Here is an 18,024-nt window from a genome sequence, read left to right as displayed (position 1 = left end):
ACATTGTTGGACTCTTCCACTTCTTTGGGCAGTCACCATTCACATTTAGATTGACTTCCACCTCCATTGGGTGCTTCTTCATGACTCTGGTGAAGACACTAAACTTGACGCTTTATGGGAGGCAACCATTTGTTTGAATTTCTTTCTTGTTCTTTTTCTTCTCTTTTCTTTGTTTGTTGTTAGGTTTTACTGTTGCGTGTGCTCTATATCATGATTTCAAACATCAGGGTAAATCTTTCATCTATTTGCTTTTATCATTTTTTTATATATCATATGCAGCGAGGTCATTTATAATTTAAGTATAGGTGTCAACTCAAGTAAGACTTGTTGATAGTTGGTAGAGCATTGTCACAAAGATAAAAAGTGCCCAATTTTTTCTCGCTTTGGCAAGATAAATGTTTTAATTCCTTGCTTAGATACAAAATGAGAGTTTAAGTGTTTTAGAAATCCCATCGATGTAATGAACACCCCTCTTGAGAGAATAGTAATGGGTTTTACATTTTGAGACCGAGGTTGAATGTCGGAAAATAGGAATTCCGGGTAGTCCAAAAAGGTTTGACCATCTAGTTATCTTGTATTGCCTTGTGCTTATGGTGACAAGTTGAGACCGATTTTAGACTATTTAAATGTGAAGTGAATTGGCGTATAATGTGAAAAAAGAAAAAAAAAAAAAATGCTGAAGTTTAAAGGTTAGACCTCCTTCTTAGTAACCGGGTCTCGGTGTCACTAACATCATGCTAGCTGGGTCAAACAGTTGGGTGTATCTTTGGTCCGGGCTTGCCTGTAGCCTAGTTGGCCAGAGAGTAAGTTCGAGGGGTATTCTACACCCTAGTCCCTAAAAGCCATCTGGCTTGAGGCGGCTGACCCAACACTCGTTACATAGGCCATCTAGAAAGCTAAAGAGGCAAGACATTGCATGGACTAGAACTGACCATTAAAGAAAGAAGTGAATTAATGTGCTTATAAAGGTGAAATGTCTAAGAAGGTCAATATTGCTGGGATCTCGAGGTTCTTGGTATTATTTGGTACATAGTTTAGTCTTATCCGAGGGGTGAACTGGTAGACTGAATATAAGAAGAACCTATAGGTGGAATTGTTTGCCTAGAGCTAGACTCGGAGAGGGTGTAAGAGCTTATGTGTGGGGGTGCCCCTATATTCACTTTAATCTTTAGTGGCGTGTCTTGTCTTGGAATCTATCTTTTTCTACTATTAATACGCCAAAATAATTAGAAGAGCACTTAAGAATTTTGTGTGTATATTCTCTTTTGCAAACACTCATGAGAACATAACTCATCCACTTAGGTAACATAGGGTTTAAAGGCTTGTTGCACATGCTAAGTGCAACCGTGATTCCTACGAAAGTGAGTTAGGTTTTTCTTTCTTTTATTTTCCAATATTAGTTTTTATTTTTTTTGTTTTGCTCAAGGACTAACAAACACTCAAGTGTGGGGTATTTGGTAAGCATGCATTTACCATTATTTATTTGATTTAATTCCCCACACCCATTTAATTAAAGAGATCTAATTGAGTATTTTTGTATATTTTAGGGAATAAGGAGATTTTTTGATATTAGAGATAATATGGGTAAAGTTGGCAAATATTGATATTGGTGGATTTTTAAATCATGGCATTCCAATCTTGCTGCTCAGAAATCATGAAAAGTGAGATCTTAGCCAAATTGGAAATAGGTGGAGTCTAAGGAACAAAATTGGTAATAAATCTGAAAATCGGAGGTAAGCAGAGACCCTGCCTTTAGTATTTTGGGAATATCTCTCTCGTATGAGCTTGGATTTTGATGATTCCAAGATGATATGGAGCGATATTGAAAATATATACAACTTTCCAGTTTTTGAGTTTTTTCCAAATTCCGAAAGATAAAAGGTCAAATCGACGGGTAAAGAGGATTCGTGTATGGGAGACATAAAGAAGCCAACCACGAGAGAAGAAGACGGCTGAATGCGGCTCTCATCTCTCTCATGGCTGAAGAAGAAGACCACATCTCTCTCTCTCTCTCTCTCTCTCTCTCTCTCTCTCTCTCTCTCTCTCTCTCTCTTCCCCCTATGTTTCATCTGGTTTTTTCTTAGGAACTTTGTGATAATGAGTAGCTAGTTCCTTTTCTTTGGGATGTAGATAAACCATGCTAATTTCATTAATTTGATTGTTCTATCTCTTCTAGTTGATTGTGTTGAGTTTGGCCAAAGATGTTCTATAGCTCAAGCAACTAAAAGCGTGCCAAGCTTCCACGGACGATAGTCTTGCGAAGATGGAGCATATCTAGGAAGACCATCCCTAATTTGCTTTGAAGTGCTTAGAGTTATATCGATTAGGGAAAAGCATTGGGGATTCGAAATCCCAAAGATCTTCACATATTCACGAGTTAACGTTTTACATTAGTTAATAGATTTAGTTTAAATTTAGTTTTGTTAAATTCAATCTTAGTAACTTAACCTTTTAGTTCCCCATAGTTCGGCCCATTACTTTTACGCTTGCTAGATTAGTATAGGATATTATTTTTGATTAGTTAGCGACACGATCAAATTTTGTTTTGTTTTTTTTTTTTTTTAAATGGCGCCGTTGCCAGGATCGAACCCGGGTCACCCATGTGACGGTAGGGAATACTACCACTACTAATCAAAAATAAAATCTATACTAATCATAAACGAAGAAAGTACGAGTCGAACTATGGGGAACTAAAAGGCCTAAGTTGCTAAGATTGAATTTAACAAAACTAAATTTAAATTAAATACATTAACTAATGTAAAACGATTAGCATGAATATGTGAAGGTCTTTGGGATTTGAATCCCACAATGCTTTTCCTAACCGATATAACTCTACACTTCAAAGCAAATTAGGGATGTTCTTCCTAGATATGCCTATCTTCGCAAGACTATCGTCTTTCGGAAGCTTAGCACGCTTAGTTCGCTAGGTTATAGAACATCTTGGCCAGAAACTCAAACACAATCAGCTAGAAGAGATAGAACAATCAAATTAATGAAATTAGCATGGTTCATCTACATCCCAAGAAAAGAACTAGCTACTCATTATCACAAAGTTTCTAAGAAAAATAAAGTTGAAACATATACTTCTGAGTCTGGCCCAGTGCATGGACTTCACAGAAAAGGATTTGGAGAGGGAAGACAGTCTTTGGAGCTTATATGAGAAGTGGAGGAGTCATCACACTGTTTCTCGAGACCTTTCAGAGAAACAAATACGTTTCAATGTATTCAAAGAGAATGTCAAGTACATTCATGAATTCAACAAACTAGACAATCCTTACAAATTGAAGCTCAACAAATTTGCAGATATGACCAACCAAGAATTCACCAGCACCTATGCAGGCTCTAAAGTGAGTCACTATAGCATGCTACGAGGACGTTCTCGTGCGGTTGATGGCTTCATCTATGAAAACTTCCAAAGAGTCCCTTCTTCTATTGATTGGAGGGCTAAAGGTGCTGTCAATAGTGTCAAGAATCAAGGCAAATGTGGTAAGCATTTAATTACAGTTTTCTTATTTTGTATTGTGGGTCTTTCACCACTTGACCAATTGATGGATTATGATACTAAATTATTTTCATGTTATGCAAATATTGTAACAGGAAGTTGTTGGGCCTTTTCAACTGTTGCTGCTGTTGAGGGCATAAATCAGATCAAGACAAGGAAGCTCGTCTCACTGTCTGAACAACAATTGATAGACTGTAGCACTGAGAATTCAGGCTGTAGTGGAGGACTCATGGATTATGCATTTGAGTTTATTAAATCAAGTGGAGGGCTTACCACAGAAGAAAAATATCCCTACATGGCCAAGGATGGTACCTGTGATGCATCAAAGGTAGATATTTCTCAGCAAATCAAAATTCTAGTTTGGGTTCTCAAACTTAATTTTTCTAATTTTGCAGTTGGATGGTGGTGCTTTGGTGACAATTGATGGACATCAAGATGTTCCATCCAACAATGAGGCTGCCCTATTGAAAGCAGTAGCAAACCAACCTGTTTCTGTAGCCATTCAAGCCAGTGGTCATCCCTTTCAATTCTACTCCGAGGTAAGTAATCAATCATCACCTAAAACTAGAATTCAAGACGAAGAAACAGTAGTAAATCATGTCAACTGATCAATACTCGGCACGATGCATGAACAGGGAGTGTTCACTGGACCTTGTGGAACAGAGCTAGATCATGGAGTGGTGATTGTGGGATATGGAACCACTGCTGATAGAACCAAGTATTGGATCGTGAGAAACTCATGGGGTGAAGACTGGGGAGAAGAAGGTTACATTAGAATGCAGCGTGGCATCAAGGCCAGTCATGGACTTTGTGGTATCGCAATGCAAGCTTCTTTCCCAATCAAAACTTCCCCAAATGCCCAAGACCCCAAGGACGAACTTTAAGGAAGAATCATCTCATCATATTTTAGACATTTACATGCCTTTCTCTCTTGAGTATTTGGGAGAAAGAAATAGTATTGGTTGGTCTGGGGGCAAGGCCCCGGGGGCCGCCGTGACAAAGCCCCGCCCCCCCCCACCCCACCCCCCCCTCCCCCCCCCCCCCTAATGTAATCTCTATGAAAGGTAATTAATCATTTTCATGGGTGTCAATGGGCCGACACGGGCCGGGCCGGGTTTGTCCTAAAAGCAATATTGGGCCAATCTTACAAATATAACAAAAACCTCGAACCCAGCCCAGTCCAATAGGGGTTGAGCCGCATTCGATTTTAAAGTTTTATATATATTTGTCATTTGAATACTTTTGTCCCCGGTCTCTCTGGTGAGGTAAGGACTAGGGAACTGGCCAGCATGTTAACGGATGGTGACGATTCATTCATTCCCCATAACAGGATCCGACAAAGGGCCACAGATTCCCAAATGGGCCCAGTGCGATCTGCCCAACTAATGATGAAGGCAGGGGCCCACTAAACCATTGTCTTATTTATGTGCCTCGGATTCTATTTTTGTTTTTGTATTATTAAAGTCATCAAGCCCACTATTCCTTCCCCAACCAAAGTTAGTGGGTAGCAGCATATATCCCGGTAACCAGGGGGGAGGAGGCAAGTTTGGATGGTCCCTTTCATTCTTTGTCTCCACCCAAATTAATAATTGTGGGTCATGGGTTTGGGAAGCCACCTCTAACAAAACATGGAGGATTACTTTATATAATATAATTAAGTACAAATATCAACCTGAAAAGGGAGGAAAGTGGTCACCGGAGAAATTCTTTTTTTTTGGGTGACATAGAGAAGGTTCAAAGCTCATGGGCTACGCTGGGGTTTCAATTTTCAATAATAATGTTAACTGGGCTGGGCCTTAAATTGAACCCAATCAAAATTGGAAATGCAAAATATGAAACACCATTGATAAAAAGCGGGATTTACTATTTCACCACTTTCATTCATGTTGGTTTTGGCAAACTGAAATGGTAATTGATGCAACAAGCCTAAAATGATTGATTAGATTACAAATTATTATCACTTTTATCGCCTTTATTTTTGTTGTGATAACAAATGACAAAAACTTTTGTTGAAGACCAATTAATCGGTATAACGAACTTTACCTAGATCTGCAGTTCGTTACATTAGTTGTGTACCCACTTATCAATATTCAATGCAGATGCTTGTAGAGCAGAGCACCATATGCATATGGTATAATTTTTGTATGCATATATATGACTATATATCATCAATATTTGCAACTTAATAACACCAAAGGCCGGGCAAGCAGGGGCGGAGGGGGGCCCAAAAGGCGCCACAAAACCCGAACAAACACACCCCCCGGGGAAAACACCCACAAGGGGAACACCCCCCGAGCGGGGGGGGGGCCGCGCCCGCGGCCCGCCGGGAAGAACTGTACCGGAGTTGGAGTTGTCTGGGACCAAAGAACCGGAACCGAGGAGGGAGAAACAAAAACAAAAAACAAAAACACAAAGTACTGCAACCAAACAGATCTAAGGGGAAACCCTAGATCTGGTTAATGAAGCGGGGCTGGGGAAAGAGGGTAACAAAGACGGGAAGAGGAGCAGAGAAGATAGAAGAAAAAACAAAAGGCGGGAGCAGGGGATGAGCAGAGGAGAGGGAAGTTGAGTCCAATGACATATGGTATCAATTGATGGTTACCTTTTTAAATATTTTGTGCATTTTTATTTGGGTAGAAAATTTGTCTGAGAGTGGGGTAACCTGTGTTCTCTGTGTTCTATGTATGGCATATGGCATATGGCATATGGCATGTACATACTTCACATTTTCCTCCTGAACCTTTGACAAGGGATCTTGTGCAGTCTCAAGAAATTTTATTACTTAAAATAATAATAATAATAATAATATAAAAAATTTGATGGCCAATCTGACATCCAAATCAGTTAGCTTGTAGAAGCATTTCAATTACCAAAAAAAATATATACTCTCTAACTATCTATCTCATACAGGATTTTTCATCATAAAAAAATTTATCTTAAAGTCAATAATGACTGATATGTACTTTTGAGTGAAGAGATTAAAGATTCTCATATATGTAATAGTAATACTCTCTCCCTATGTATTAAGCTTAAAAATAAGGCAGGCCTGCTTTTATTTTTATTTTTTTCGGTAGTAATGAACTAATGATAATAAAACACAAAAAAGGTTTGGATGGAGAAGGCAGAGATTTGGGCTTTAGCCGATTACTCTTGAAGGCTGAAGCGTTGATGGTCATGCTGTGTCGAGTCAGTACCCATCAGGGCATCATCATGGCACTATAGCAGTTGGGGGAAGGAAAATCCTGAAAGGCTCAATCCGAAAAGCAAGCAAGTACAGTGAGATAGATTACCAAAAAAAAAAAAAAAAAAAAAGTACAGTGAGATAGTTTTACCAAAAAAAAAAAAAAGAGTACAGTAAGATACATGTGTCATACATGGTCTCTCAAGTAAACAAACCAACCTTTGATGTTTATTACCGTAACTACCCTCGTCTATGTGTGGATCTATTATATTATGGTGTTAGTAATTTTTTTTTTTTTTTTTTGGGGTTGGGTATAGTGTTTTTAACGTTTCAAGTTTCAAACATGTAACATATCTTCTCAACTGAGCCGCCCGCGTGTACGGTTTCTGATCGATTTGTGTGTGATACTTCGAAGGTTACTTTTGTAATTTAATAGAATCTGAACCATATTTCCAGCGAAATCGGCTCCAAGTTGAGACTTGAGAAGTCGAAACACCAGGTTTTTAGGGATATCCGTTTCTGGTTGAGACTCATAGCCTTGGAATTCTGAGAGGAGGTTTGAAGTTTTTAGGAGTAGTCCTCTCTTGGAAGAATAAGATACGCAGTAGTTACGCACGCAGGAATGGAGGATTGAAGGGACTCTTGCTTGCGCCGACAAGATTTTCTATGCATTAATGTGGTCGCCGTGAAATCTTCTTTGACAAGATAAGAGAGATTTCATTTTTAGGTCATAGTATGTGCTCAAAGAAAATCTGGAGTCTCTCCTCTTTTTGAGTTGTTGTTTTCTCTCCTGTAAGTAAGTGAACAAACCTTTCTTTTATCCATGGAGGAAAATCGACTTCTTAAGTTTTCTGGGCACCTGGATCCTGATGCGCAGGAATTCAGACCCAGAATCTCTTTATCACCACCACCGCCGAATCAGGTTTCTACTCATCGACCATCTCATATCTACTATCCCTTCTCCTTTTCTGCTTCATATCCATCTACTAGAAAGCTAGGTTTCTATAGTGCGGTAGTTCATATGCCTCCACCACACCAGTCGCTCCCAGTTCATATGCCTCCACCACAGCCTGTAACGCTGCCGCCGCCTTCACCGACACCCACTAGAGGTTTGATTCTGAGTTCTGTGGGGACGGTGGTGAGTGAAACGCTGGTTCGTAGAGAATTGGAAGTGTTTGGGGAGGTCAAGTCGGTGCAGATGGAGAGGTTACATGAAGGGATTGTCACTGTTCACTTCTATGATCTGAGACACGCACAAGAGGCGTGGATTGGGATAAGAGAGCAGCACTTGCAGCACCAGAGAAGGGTGAGACAATATTATGAGGCTTTGCATAGCCATAACCATCAGACTAATTTGTCTTTTGGTTTAGAAAATTTTGCTCCACCACCATTGCCGTCACCGTCGGCGGGACTTCTAGCTGGCCGGGCTATCTGGGCGGAGTTTAGTTTACCTACAAATGACGACCATAATCAAGGAACACTCATTGTTTTTAATTTGGATCCGGAGGTCTCTTCTGGCAGGCTAAAGGCAATTTTCGAAGATTTCGGTATGAACTATTTTAATAACCTCCTCCCACACTTTTTCTTCGTTTTTCTGTTGCTGGGTTTAATCTGGGTTTCTCTGTATGGTTTTTCTATATTTTTATTTTTATTTGTTTATTGCGTTTTCTGAACGTGAAAATTTAAGTTTTCGAGAGGAAAATTCCAATGAGCAGTTTTAAATGAAAAGAATTTCTGGTAATCATAAAACTGATCTTCGAATGCTATGTGATTACTAGCATTTTCTGAGACTGATTTAGTTTTTCTTTTTGGCAGTAAAAGATCAGTTTGACTGGAGCTTAATTTAGGATAGTTAAATTTTGGGTTCTGCATGCATTAAAGAACTAAACTCCTATCTGCTCTACAACTTATGTTTGTACAATTGTTTCCAGGTCCCGTGAAGAAACTTAGGGAGTCTCCATTGAAGAGGAACCAACGGTTGGTGGAGTTCTTTGATATCAGAGATGCTGCTAAGGCTCGTTCAAAGATGCAAGGGGAGTTAATTAATGGGAAACGTGTAGTAATTGAATTCTGTCGTCCTGGTATCAACAGCCCTGGTATCAACAGCCGAAACAACTATAATATGAAATTTGCGAAGTACCCATGTTCAAAACCGCCTCGAAGATTCATGGGTCGCTTCTCCTCAGATTCAGTTGCAAGCAATCTTTCTCAGCCCATATGTTTGTCGGAAAAGTACAGTTACACAGGTAATGTTGGGTACAATAAGAAATCAGATCATGGAAGAACAACAGATGCCAAAGGTTTCGTTTCTCAGACAATTGCTGGGAATCGGTCATGGAAAGGAAGACATAAGAAGTCTGATGCTCATTTCTTGATCAGAGAAGATGCCTTTGCGGAATCGGATATTAAGGATACCAGAACCACCATAATGATCAAGAATATCCCCAACAAATACAGGTAGTTCAGTTTGCCATTTTGTTGCTCATTCTTCGAAGTCTATTATTTTTATTAAATCTGGTTCTTCCGTAGTTTCCTTGGGAGAGATGAATCTATTTTTTTCGATGATGTCTTGCATTTTGTTTGTCTGTTTTTCTGGATATTTTATTATAATCTGGAGTTGCCGTGTTGCAGTCAGAAAATGCTCTTGAACTTGCTGGACAACCACTGTGTGAACTGCAACGAATTGATTGCCGACGGCGATGCTCAGCCCTTGTCTTCCTACGATTTTGTTTACCTCCCTATCGATTTCAAGTAATCTTATATCTCTTCTCCTTTTGGTGTTCACTCTTGTTGTCTTCTGCTATGAAAGAAAAAGAGTGTTATTAACGTTCTCTTATCTCTCGTTTTTGTTTAATAGCAACAAATGTAATGTTGGCTACGGGTTCGTGAACTTTACGTCTCCCCAGGCGACACTGAGGCTTTACAAGTTCTTCCATATGCAACCATGGGAGGTTTTCAACTCCAAGAAAATATGTGAAGTCACTTATGCGAGATTACAGGTATGGTTTTTTTTTTTTGGGTACTTTCTTGTTGGGTTCGTTCATTCGTATGACTTTTTCTTCTTTTGGGTATTTAGGGTTTGGAGGCTTTGAAGGAGCACTTTAGGAACTCGCAGTTCGCTTGTGAGATTGGTGAGTACTTGCCGGTGATGTTTGCACCGGCACGAGATGGGAAGCAGTTGACGGAACCTCTTACAATCAGGGGCTTGCCTAGGCCCATAATTTGCAAGACGTTTGTGAGGAAGCTGACGAATGATATAGATACGAATGATGGTAATGAAGATTGCAGTGGTAAATTTGATGATGGGGTTGGCAATGACGAACATAATGATGATGGGGTTGGCAATGGCAATGGCGATGGCGAGCATGGGTGTGAAGATCACCAGCCTCGGCTTTCGCATTTTCTCTGCAACTCCATTTCGAACAACGCCACCTCTGGTGTTGCAGCTGCGGTGGTTGTGTAGTATACATCGCCGCCGCTTGGGGTGATTGGATGCTTTGTGAGCTGAGAACGGAACGGCGCATCTTTGCCATTAAAATAAGCATGTTTAGCTCTGGCTCAGATCCCCAATGCCCACCCGTTCCTCCATTTGTATCCTCTCTCACTCTATATCTTGTAAGTTGTAACTCAGGGAATGCGACTTAGAAATATCGAGTATTAGTGATAGCTTTAGATTAGAATTATATAGTATATCTTGCTAGTTTGTCTTTTTATTTTTTTCTTAAATGCATGTTTAAATCTTTTTAGGCGTAAGTTCACATTGATATTAGGTGGATCATCAGACACAAAGGAATAACAACACATAACAAGAGAAATCAAGTACTGCATTGGGGTAAAATTCATTGTAAAATATTTCAGTTTTTTTGATAAGATTCGCCACTTTTTGTGCTGCCATAACTTACAAGTTAGGGATTCATAAATCGAAAGAAGAAAGAAAAAAACCCTCTTGAGATTAGAGCTTAAATTAAGAGAATGTATCATATCATTGTATATAGAGACCAAGAGAAGAAATTAGAAACGGCCAGCATAGAATGCAAAAGAAGGGATTACAGTCGTGAACCTGCGTTTTGAAATGTCATAATTGTCTTCGAAATGGTTATGATTACTGGTAGGAAAGGCTTGTTTGGTTACATGAATTCAACTAAACAAGAATTCATAGGATTTCATATCTATGAATTCATGTTTCAAAAAAATTAGTTGTTTTTATTGCTGTAAAATCCTGCCTTCGTGATTAATTTTACCTACAAGAACATGTTTGACCGACTAATGCCTTTGATGATCAAGTTATCCAATATCTGATTTTAGATGAAAAAAGCAACTTGCCGGTCAGAATGATTCAAGAATGCATACATGACCATTGATGAGGGTTTGAAAAATTAAAGTTACTATGGCAATGCAGAGATTGAGTTCGACTTGAACTCTATAATTGCTCTTTTACTTGTAAGGGGAAGAATTCAATTTTATCTATTGATGGAGAGTGTTTCAGTCGTATTATGATGGTAGAGTTGGACTTAGACACTAAGAGCAATTTTTAAGGAGGTTAGTTATGTTGCACATGTGTACCTAGCAAGGCACATTACTATCATTCACAAGCCGCTCACGATTCAATTGATTCGAATATCTTTGAACATGGTTGGACCATCTATCCAGAAGTGGTCGAACAGCCATGCATTGAATGGCGACCACAACAGTTTGGCTACCCTCAAATGTATTGGAATTCAGCCATGCATTGAATGGCAACCACAACAGTTTGGTTACCCTCAAATGTATTGGAATTCATAGTGTTGTGTCAGATTACTTAGCATGGAATCTGCAAGTTTCATCTACTTTATGTTTAGGATGAAATTCATCGATATCACCCCATACCCAAGAATAGCTTATTTAACGTTTTTGGGTTAAAAAAAAATAAATTCAGAAATATTTTACAATCAAATAGGTATAAATCTTTGATTCGTGAATTTGAAATCCTTTGATCCTGATAACCAAATATGCTCCAACGCTGGGATCTCGATTCAACCCCCAAAAACAAAAACAAAAAAGTGACCGTGCCCTCATCGTCCAACGCTGTTATAAGGCTGCCCGTGGTACGCGGGTAGCGCCTATATGATTGTGGGGGATGGTAGTCCAATAGTCATTGCTGACATAAAGCCTAATACCGGCCCTGCCCGTGGCACAAGAATAGCATCCTGTGGGTGAAGAATATCTCCACTTTGCATTCATTGGGTTGCAGGGTTGCAGCTCGTTGATTCTGATGTTGAATCAGGATTTTGAAAGGAAGGAATAGCTTTGGTTCATAAGGTGGTGTTTGAGTGAGTGAGTGAGTGACCTTTCATGTGGGAAGTCGCGAGACAAGCCCCTCCCTACGTTGACTCCAATCTTTGTTTTACTACTACAACACCAATGCTGAATGCTGAATGCTGAATGCTGAATGCTGAATGCTGGGTGGCCCGGTGTTCCAAGTTTTTCAGGGAAGCTAATGTGGACAGATTAAACAAACTATGAAAGGTCTATTTTATCTTCTGAAACCAGGAAGCTTGATGGGGTGTTTTGTTTTGATTCATGCATGCCAAGGGCTTCCGTTTCCACAGATCTAGACCAAACTATATATAAAGACAAAAACAAGCACAGAGCCACAAATAATTCAATTTCTCTGTTTTCTGTTGCTGGAACACAAGAAGAAGTACAAGAAATCCTCAAATTGAGAAGCAGTTTCCAATCTGATCTCGGTACATAGCAATAGGCCATTAGCCATTAGGAAAGAGTGAGTGTTGGTGTTGGGGGGGGGGGAAGGAAGGACAAGCCAATCTTATTAACATAGTAACCTATTGCAGGACTTCAGGGAGGGAAACTAGGAAACGACAAGAATATTGCGAAAGTAAGCAAGTGCCACCGCCTTGATAATGTAAGTTAATTTCCAGATTTACCCCTCAAAATGTTAATGGTCATATCTACGACAGAAAGGAGGGAAGGACTCGGACTCCTCCTTGCTCTTTTGCCAGGCTAACTAACTAGGAAATTTTTACCAAATCTAGGCTCCACTTGCCCGAGTCCCGAGTTCCAAAAGAGTCTTTTCAATACCACACTTTTGGTACGTAACAGGTTTTTCTTTTTTCTCGGAATCGGAATTCCAACTCACATTTATGAGTTTTCGTTTGGATGGATAACTTCGTTGGACCACTTGAGTCTTGGACTTTTCTGCCACATAGGACAGTGCTAATGACACGTGTCTCGGTATCCTCCACCGTTGATTTGCTGACTCAGTAAACAGGTGTACGATGAAGAAGTTTGACTGTGGACACAGATAGAAGGAGGGAGATGTCGTCGTCGTCAACTACGAAACGAAACTCCTCCCTGCGTGCTTTCTTGCTCCGTCGCTTATCTATTTTGGGTCGTCTATGACTCTATGTGGCATGTGCAACTGCGACATGAACATGAAGATGACATGCGTAGTAACGCCATGGATGATCATGATGGTAGGTCCTGAACTAGACTTCTTCCTGGTCCCTACGACCTATAGTAGCGTTGCAGAGTAACCCTAGCTGTTCAGTGGGACCCTGGAATGCGGTTTGGTTTTCTGTGACGTGACAGCTTTTTTTAAATATCGTTCAGTTGAATCATGGCCACGATACGCACCGCATCGAGGCCTTTATGAGTTATGAGTGCAAGATCTCTTCGTCGCACACAATCTGACGTTACCAAAGCCGAAACATCATATCGGAAATGGCCGTTATGGATACGACTCCCGATACATGAACTGTCAACTGTGCGGGTGGTAGACCCAGTTGCAGTTGCAGGTGAAGAGATCTGAAAATGGTGAGAAGGTTGCATTTTTAGAGAAACTTTTGTAACTTTGACTTATATATTTTGCCCGGTAAGTGTAAATTGTAGTGGTTTGTTTCCCTTCTCTTTCTTTCTCATTTTCTGTTTTGGTAATTCCCCCTAGTTTTATATTTCACAATTGTAGAATCACTGTGTAGTCATTCCTTGGTCACTATTTCACACTCAGAGGCCAGAGCCCAAAGCCCAGAAGTGAAAGAGAGCAGAGGGTGTTTTGGTTTTAAATCGGCGAGGCTGGTGATCCCAACTCCAGCAATAGTAGAGCCTAGCCAGTTCCCCTCCTGATTTGAGGTGATAATGGTACAGGAATGGTTAAAATTTAGATGTTTACAGGAATGGTTAAAATTTATGTGTTCATATTTTACTTTATTATTTAACTCTGAAATTCAGTTGCGATCGACGACCATATTCCTGCTCCACTAATGTTTATAAGTACTTTTTTAGATTCTATGATTTTTTAAGATATCTTATTAGATTTTATATTGATGCATATGATAATGGTCTACTAAAAATGTAATGTTTTCCAATGTTGTATAAATATGAGTTTTGTACATTGCTGATATCAATGCTATACCAACAAAACAACATGGACTAAGTAGTAGTAAATTCAAACTAATCCACTTTTAATGATATCAAAGACAGACAGACAGATTCATCTGATAGTGTACCACTAATGTAGTGATATCAAATTCCATAGCATATCAATTTTTGTGTCAATCGGAAACCATATATATATTTATATAATCAAAGTAACAGGAATATGACTGCAACTCGGGTTGCAGCCAAATTTTGTACGTTTTGTTAGACTAATTCGTTTTGCTTAAAATGAGTCGTTAAAGAAATGGTTAATTCTTAAAAGTCCGGCAGCTAGCATTGGAACAAGCATCGAGAGAGAGCTCAAGCCCATTTAAGATTTAGGCACTGTGTCACCGCACGGGCATTAAATGCTGGTGTCATCAGTAATGCTGCTGTTGTTGTTTTCCTCGCGATACGCATCAACGATGAGGCCGACAAACTGTACAATCACCATTTCCAGCCCATCACCTCATCACCTCACTTCATCTTCTTCTCAGTCATTGAAAATATAATACTTTTAAAGATCCTAATGAGATTTGTCTTTTCCAAGTAAAAGCTTCGTGCTCATCGAGAAAAGTATGTATGATTTGGGCTTTGATCTCCTCTCAGTTCTCTCACCCTGGCTTGAATTGAATACGAGTATGAAGTGTTCCAAGTCTGCTTTTAACTTGGTTTCTTGTTCTTGTCACTGGGTGCGGCATTTAGTCAAATATGTTGTGTGCGTCTGAGAGGGGAAGGAAACCCGACGCCAACAACAGCATAAAAACACGCAGCATGCGAGCAATCTGATTGGGTCTTTTCAGGCCACACGGCTGGCCGCTGTTACCGTAGTGGTATTATATTAAACTGCTTGTATTGATACAAGTGATCCTTGGAAAACATGTCTACCTGACCTTGGGAAGCTGGGACAGAGACCTTATGCTGTGTGTGTAGGAAAATGAGAGAGAGGAAGAGGGACCAACAATGACCACCCGTGTTTTTAATTTTAGAATTGGATTGCCCGGACAATCCGATTACTGATCCCAATTTCTGTCGATTTGACTTGGTTGATTCCCTTCCAGAAACAAGGGTTTGGAAAATATTTGAGCCGATCCGAATCTGGGTTTCTAACACCTTGATTTTAAGTTTTACACCTTGATTTAATGAAGCATGGCATGGCCCAGTAACAGAGAAATAAAAAGATGACACTGGAACAAAATTGTCATTGTCTTGAAGCCCAAGGCCCAGTGAAGGGTATGTTGGGCTCTACATATCCAGGCGAAAAGCCCAAAAAACCATTTAGCCCGGTGTAAATTAGACCCAATTGGGCCCAATATCGAAGTTGCATCAGACCATAACATTCATATTGCCTTGGAGCTATCCCTCTTCCTCCAGCATAATTGATTAGCCAATGATGGGTTAGTAAAGCGGTTAAAGACTCTACCTCCCACTGGGAGGTCTTGGGTTCACACCCATTCGGCGGCATTAATTTGAGGATGTAAACGTGGTGCGCGCAAGCTGGCCCAGATGAACCTCATAAAAAAAATGTAAAAAAAAAAAAAAAGAAATTAAATTTGGCAAAAAAAAAAAAAAAGCATAATTGATTCAAAAATCTACATATTTTTTTTGGGTAAACCACACCTTATTCAGACGAAGCGCGCCCAACTCCTGGGACAGCAAATTCAGGAGCCAGGTAGAGTTCACAGGCCACAAACACCTAGAACCATAAAAAAGACCACCACTTGCCATTAGGTAGGTCATGCAAAGGATAATTTTTGTTTCCTAAATGCAAAATTCCTTCGATGCCAACTTACAGTACTCATATGCACTCATCTTGCTTTTGCTTTTGCTTTTAAACGTTTCTAATCGAAAGCAGGTTTCCTTGTGCATACAGAAAGTTTGTCCAGGGGGACCTGCTCTTTGACTAAATTTGTTTATTTGAACAATCGATCTATGGGAATATTGTTTCATTATATGTTTTGCTTTTATAGTCTCATTCTCATGTTTCTTGCATTGGAAGGCCCATGTGTTTCTCACTTTGCCAATGAATGTCCTTCACTGAACGCATTAGCTTCTATTTTTTTTTTTTCTTTTGTAAAAGTTTCCAACTTAAATAAAAGTAATTGATTTTTTTACCTTCTTTTCATTATTTGAAGAAAAAAATGAAACATACCATTATGATCCACTGTTGTTGAGCACATGAATTAAGCATTATCAAATAAATCATATTCAATTATTTTTTTCTAAAACTTGGTTTTTTTTTCATGTGAAATATAACCCCCAAATATTGGATATGGTATTTAAAGTTAAGGATAGCACGTATAATTGACATTCTCAACAATTAAACAAAAATACTACTTTTAGGAAGAGGCAATTGAATTTCAATAACTAACTCCTCAATCTCTAAAATTCCTCTCCATTAATATCTCCTCTTTCTTTTTTTTATTTGTTTCTCCTTTTTCTTCACATGCTTAATGCTTAGGAAACCTATAGAAAGTTCAACTTTAAAGTTGGTTTCTAAATCTTCTCCACCAAGTATGTATTTTCTCACTATTTCTATATTTATGTTTATTTTTTCTCTCTTTCTCCTTTTTTTATTATTCGTTTTAAAGCACACCACGATTACATCTTTAGGGAAGCTTTTATATGGTCACCTTTGGGATTCTGTCTTATTTTATTTTTATATGGTATCTCTTTCTCAACTGCAATATTCTCCGGCATTTGACCCCGATTTTGATCCCGACCTGCTCTGCCATTCCATCCAGTGCACCGTCGGATGATGAACACGTCTCATATTCTAATCCTATGGTTTATCAGCTCCAGTTTATGTCAGCTCGAGTTTCCTCATGTTCACCTTTAGATTGTCGACATGTGTATTATTTCAATCTTATGGTAAAAATTCAACCAACAACTTAACCTCTTCTAAAGGTTATCTCTTGTTTCTTCGTCTTCAACGAGGCTGTTTTTGTTTCTTCATCTTCGTCTTCAATCGCCAATGCCCTGCAACTCCAAATCGTGTTTTTGTTTTCTTGCACATATCATCTTCTTCTTAATAATCTTTTTCTTTTGAGCCCGAACTCCCTCCTCGTTTGAGGCTTCGATCTTTAAAGAAAAAAAGAAGGAAAAGGAAACAGATGAAAGAAGAACTTGTAGAACGTGAAATCTTCAAGAATCCATTCATTTTTGTCCTCCGATCTCAGATGAAAGAAGAACTTGTAGAACGTGAAATCTTCAAGAATCCATTCATTTTTGTCCTCCGATCTCAGATGAAAGAAGAACTTGTAGAACATGAAATCTTCAAGGATCCATTCATTTTTGCCCTCAGATCTTTTGATTTTTTTCTTTTTTCTTTTTTAAACCTTATACGAATGCCCCTACTTCAACAGATCAAACTCTGTTTTTTGTTTTCTTGGACTTAGTTGTCTTCCTCCTGAATTTCTTCTCTTTATTTCTTTTCAATTTCTCTTTTCCTAGTCTTTCATAATGCAGGGAAAAGGTAAGGACATTCTTGGGTGGTTTATAAGGTGAAAGAATGTTGATCGCCGTGAACTTGAAAGAAAAATTAGCTTCCAAAGCCATGAATTTTTTCTTAATATTGTTTAAGAGAAACAAAAGAAATGATGAAGTATGAAGATGAAAGACTCATTTGAAAAAATAGAAAGCAGGAGAGGGAGAGCAGCTGCACGCGATTGCGAATGAAGTGGTTTTTTTTTTTTCTTCTTTTTTTCAGAACAATCTGTGCTGGTGTTGAAGATGAATCATGAAAGAGATGAGAGTGAAAGAAATCGTAGGACAGTAGAGATGGTTAAGTTGTTGGTTGAATTTTTACCATAAGATTGGAATAATACACATGTCGACAATCTAAAGGTGAACATGAGGAAACTGGAGCTGACACAAACTGGAGCTGATAAAAATCCCCTAAATTCTGCCATGATTCAAGGAGAAAATA

General features: G+C 39.1%; 2 protein-coding genes across 2 annotated transcripts; both read left to right on the top strand.

Moving 5' to 3' along the window:
- Positions 1–3,104: 3,104 nt before the first annotated feature.
- On the top strand, positions 3,105–4,386 carry LOC149020118 (vignain-like). Its single transcript, XM_089146872.1, has 4 exons — positions 3,105–3,486; positions 3,598–3,830; positions 3,898–4,041; positions 4,138–4,386. Exons 1-4 carry the CDS (start codon positions 3,105–3,107, stop codon positions 4,384–4,386), a joined length of 1,008 nt encoding a protein of 335 aa, XP_089002998.1.
- A 2,799-nt stretch (positions 4,387–7,185) lies between these two features.
- Positions 7,186–10,492, top strand: LOC149020117 (protein terminal ear1 homolog). Its single transcript, XM_089146871.1, has 5 exons — positions 7,186–8,230; positions 8,615–9,140; positions 9,315–9,434; positions 9,541–9,682; positions 9,760–10,492. The coding sequence occupies exons 1-5, from the start codon at positions 7,507–7,509 to the stop codon at positions 10,144–10,146; spliced, it is 1,899 nt and encodes a 632-aa protein (XP_089002997.1). The 5' UTR covers positions 7,186–7,506; the 3' UTR covers positions 10,147–10,492.
- Positions 10,493–18,024: the final 7,532 nt, after the last annotated feature.

This window comes from Hakea prostrata, chromosome 3 (assembly GCF_041222555.1).
Source record: "Hakea prostrata isolate BN-2017 chromosome 3, UWA_Hpros_2, whole genome shotgun sequence".
Classification (NCBI taxonomy): domain Eukaryota; kingdom Viridiplantae; phylum Streptophyta; class Magnoliopsida; order Proteales; family Proteaceae; genus Hakea; species Hakea prostrata.
The sequence above is the reverse complement of the archived record's forward strand: the minus strand, read 5'-3'. Positions and strand labels throughout refer to the sequence as shown.

Bases quoted from the DNA above. Each gene is read 5' to 3' on its own strand.
- LOC149020117 (XM_089146871.1), top strand. From the start codon at position 7,507: ATGGAGGAAAATCGACTTCTTAAGTTTTCTGGGCACCTGGATCCTGAT. The intron at 8,231-8,614 runs GTATGAACTATT...AATTGTTTCCAG, and splicing joins GGCAATTTTCGAAGATTTCG to GTCCCGTGAAGAAACTTAGG. The intron at 9,141-9,314 runs GTAGTTCAGTTT...GCCGTGTTGCAG, and splicing joins AATATCCCCAACAAATACAG to TCAGAAAATGCTCTTGAACT.
- LOC149020118 (XM_089146872.1), top strand. From the start codon at position 3,105: ATGGACTTCACAGAAAAGGATTTGGAGAGGGAAGACAGTCTTTGGAGC. The intron at 3,831-3,897 runs GTAGATATTTCT...CTAATTTTGCAG, and splicing joins GTACCTGTGATGCATCAAAG to TTGGATGGTGGTGCTTTGGT. The intron at 4,042-4,137 runs GTAAGTAATCAA...ATGCATGAACAG, and splicing joins CCTTTCAATTCTACTCCGAG to GGAGTGTTCACTGGACCTTG.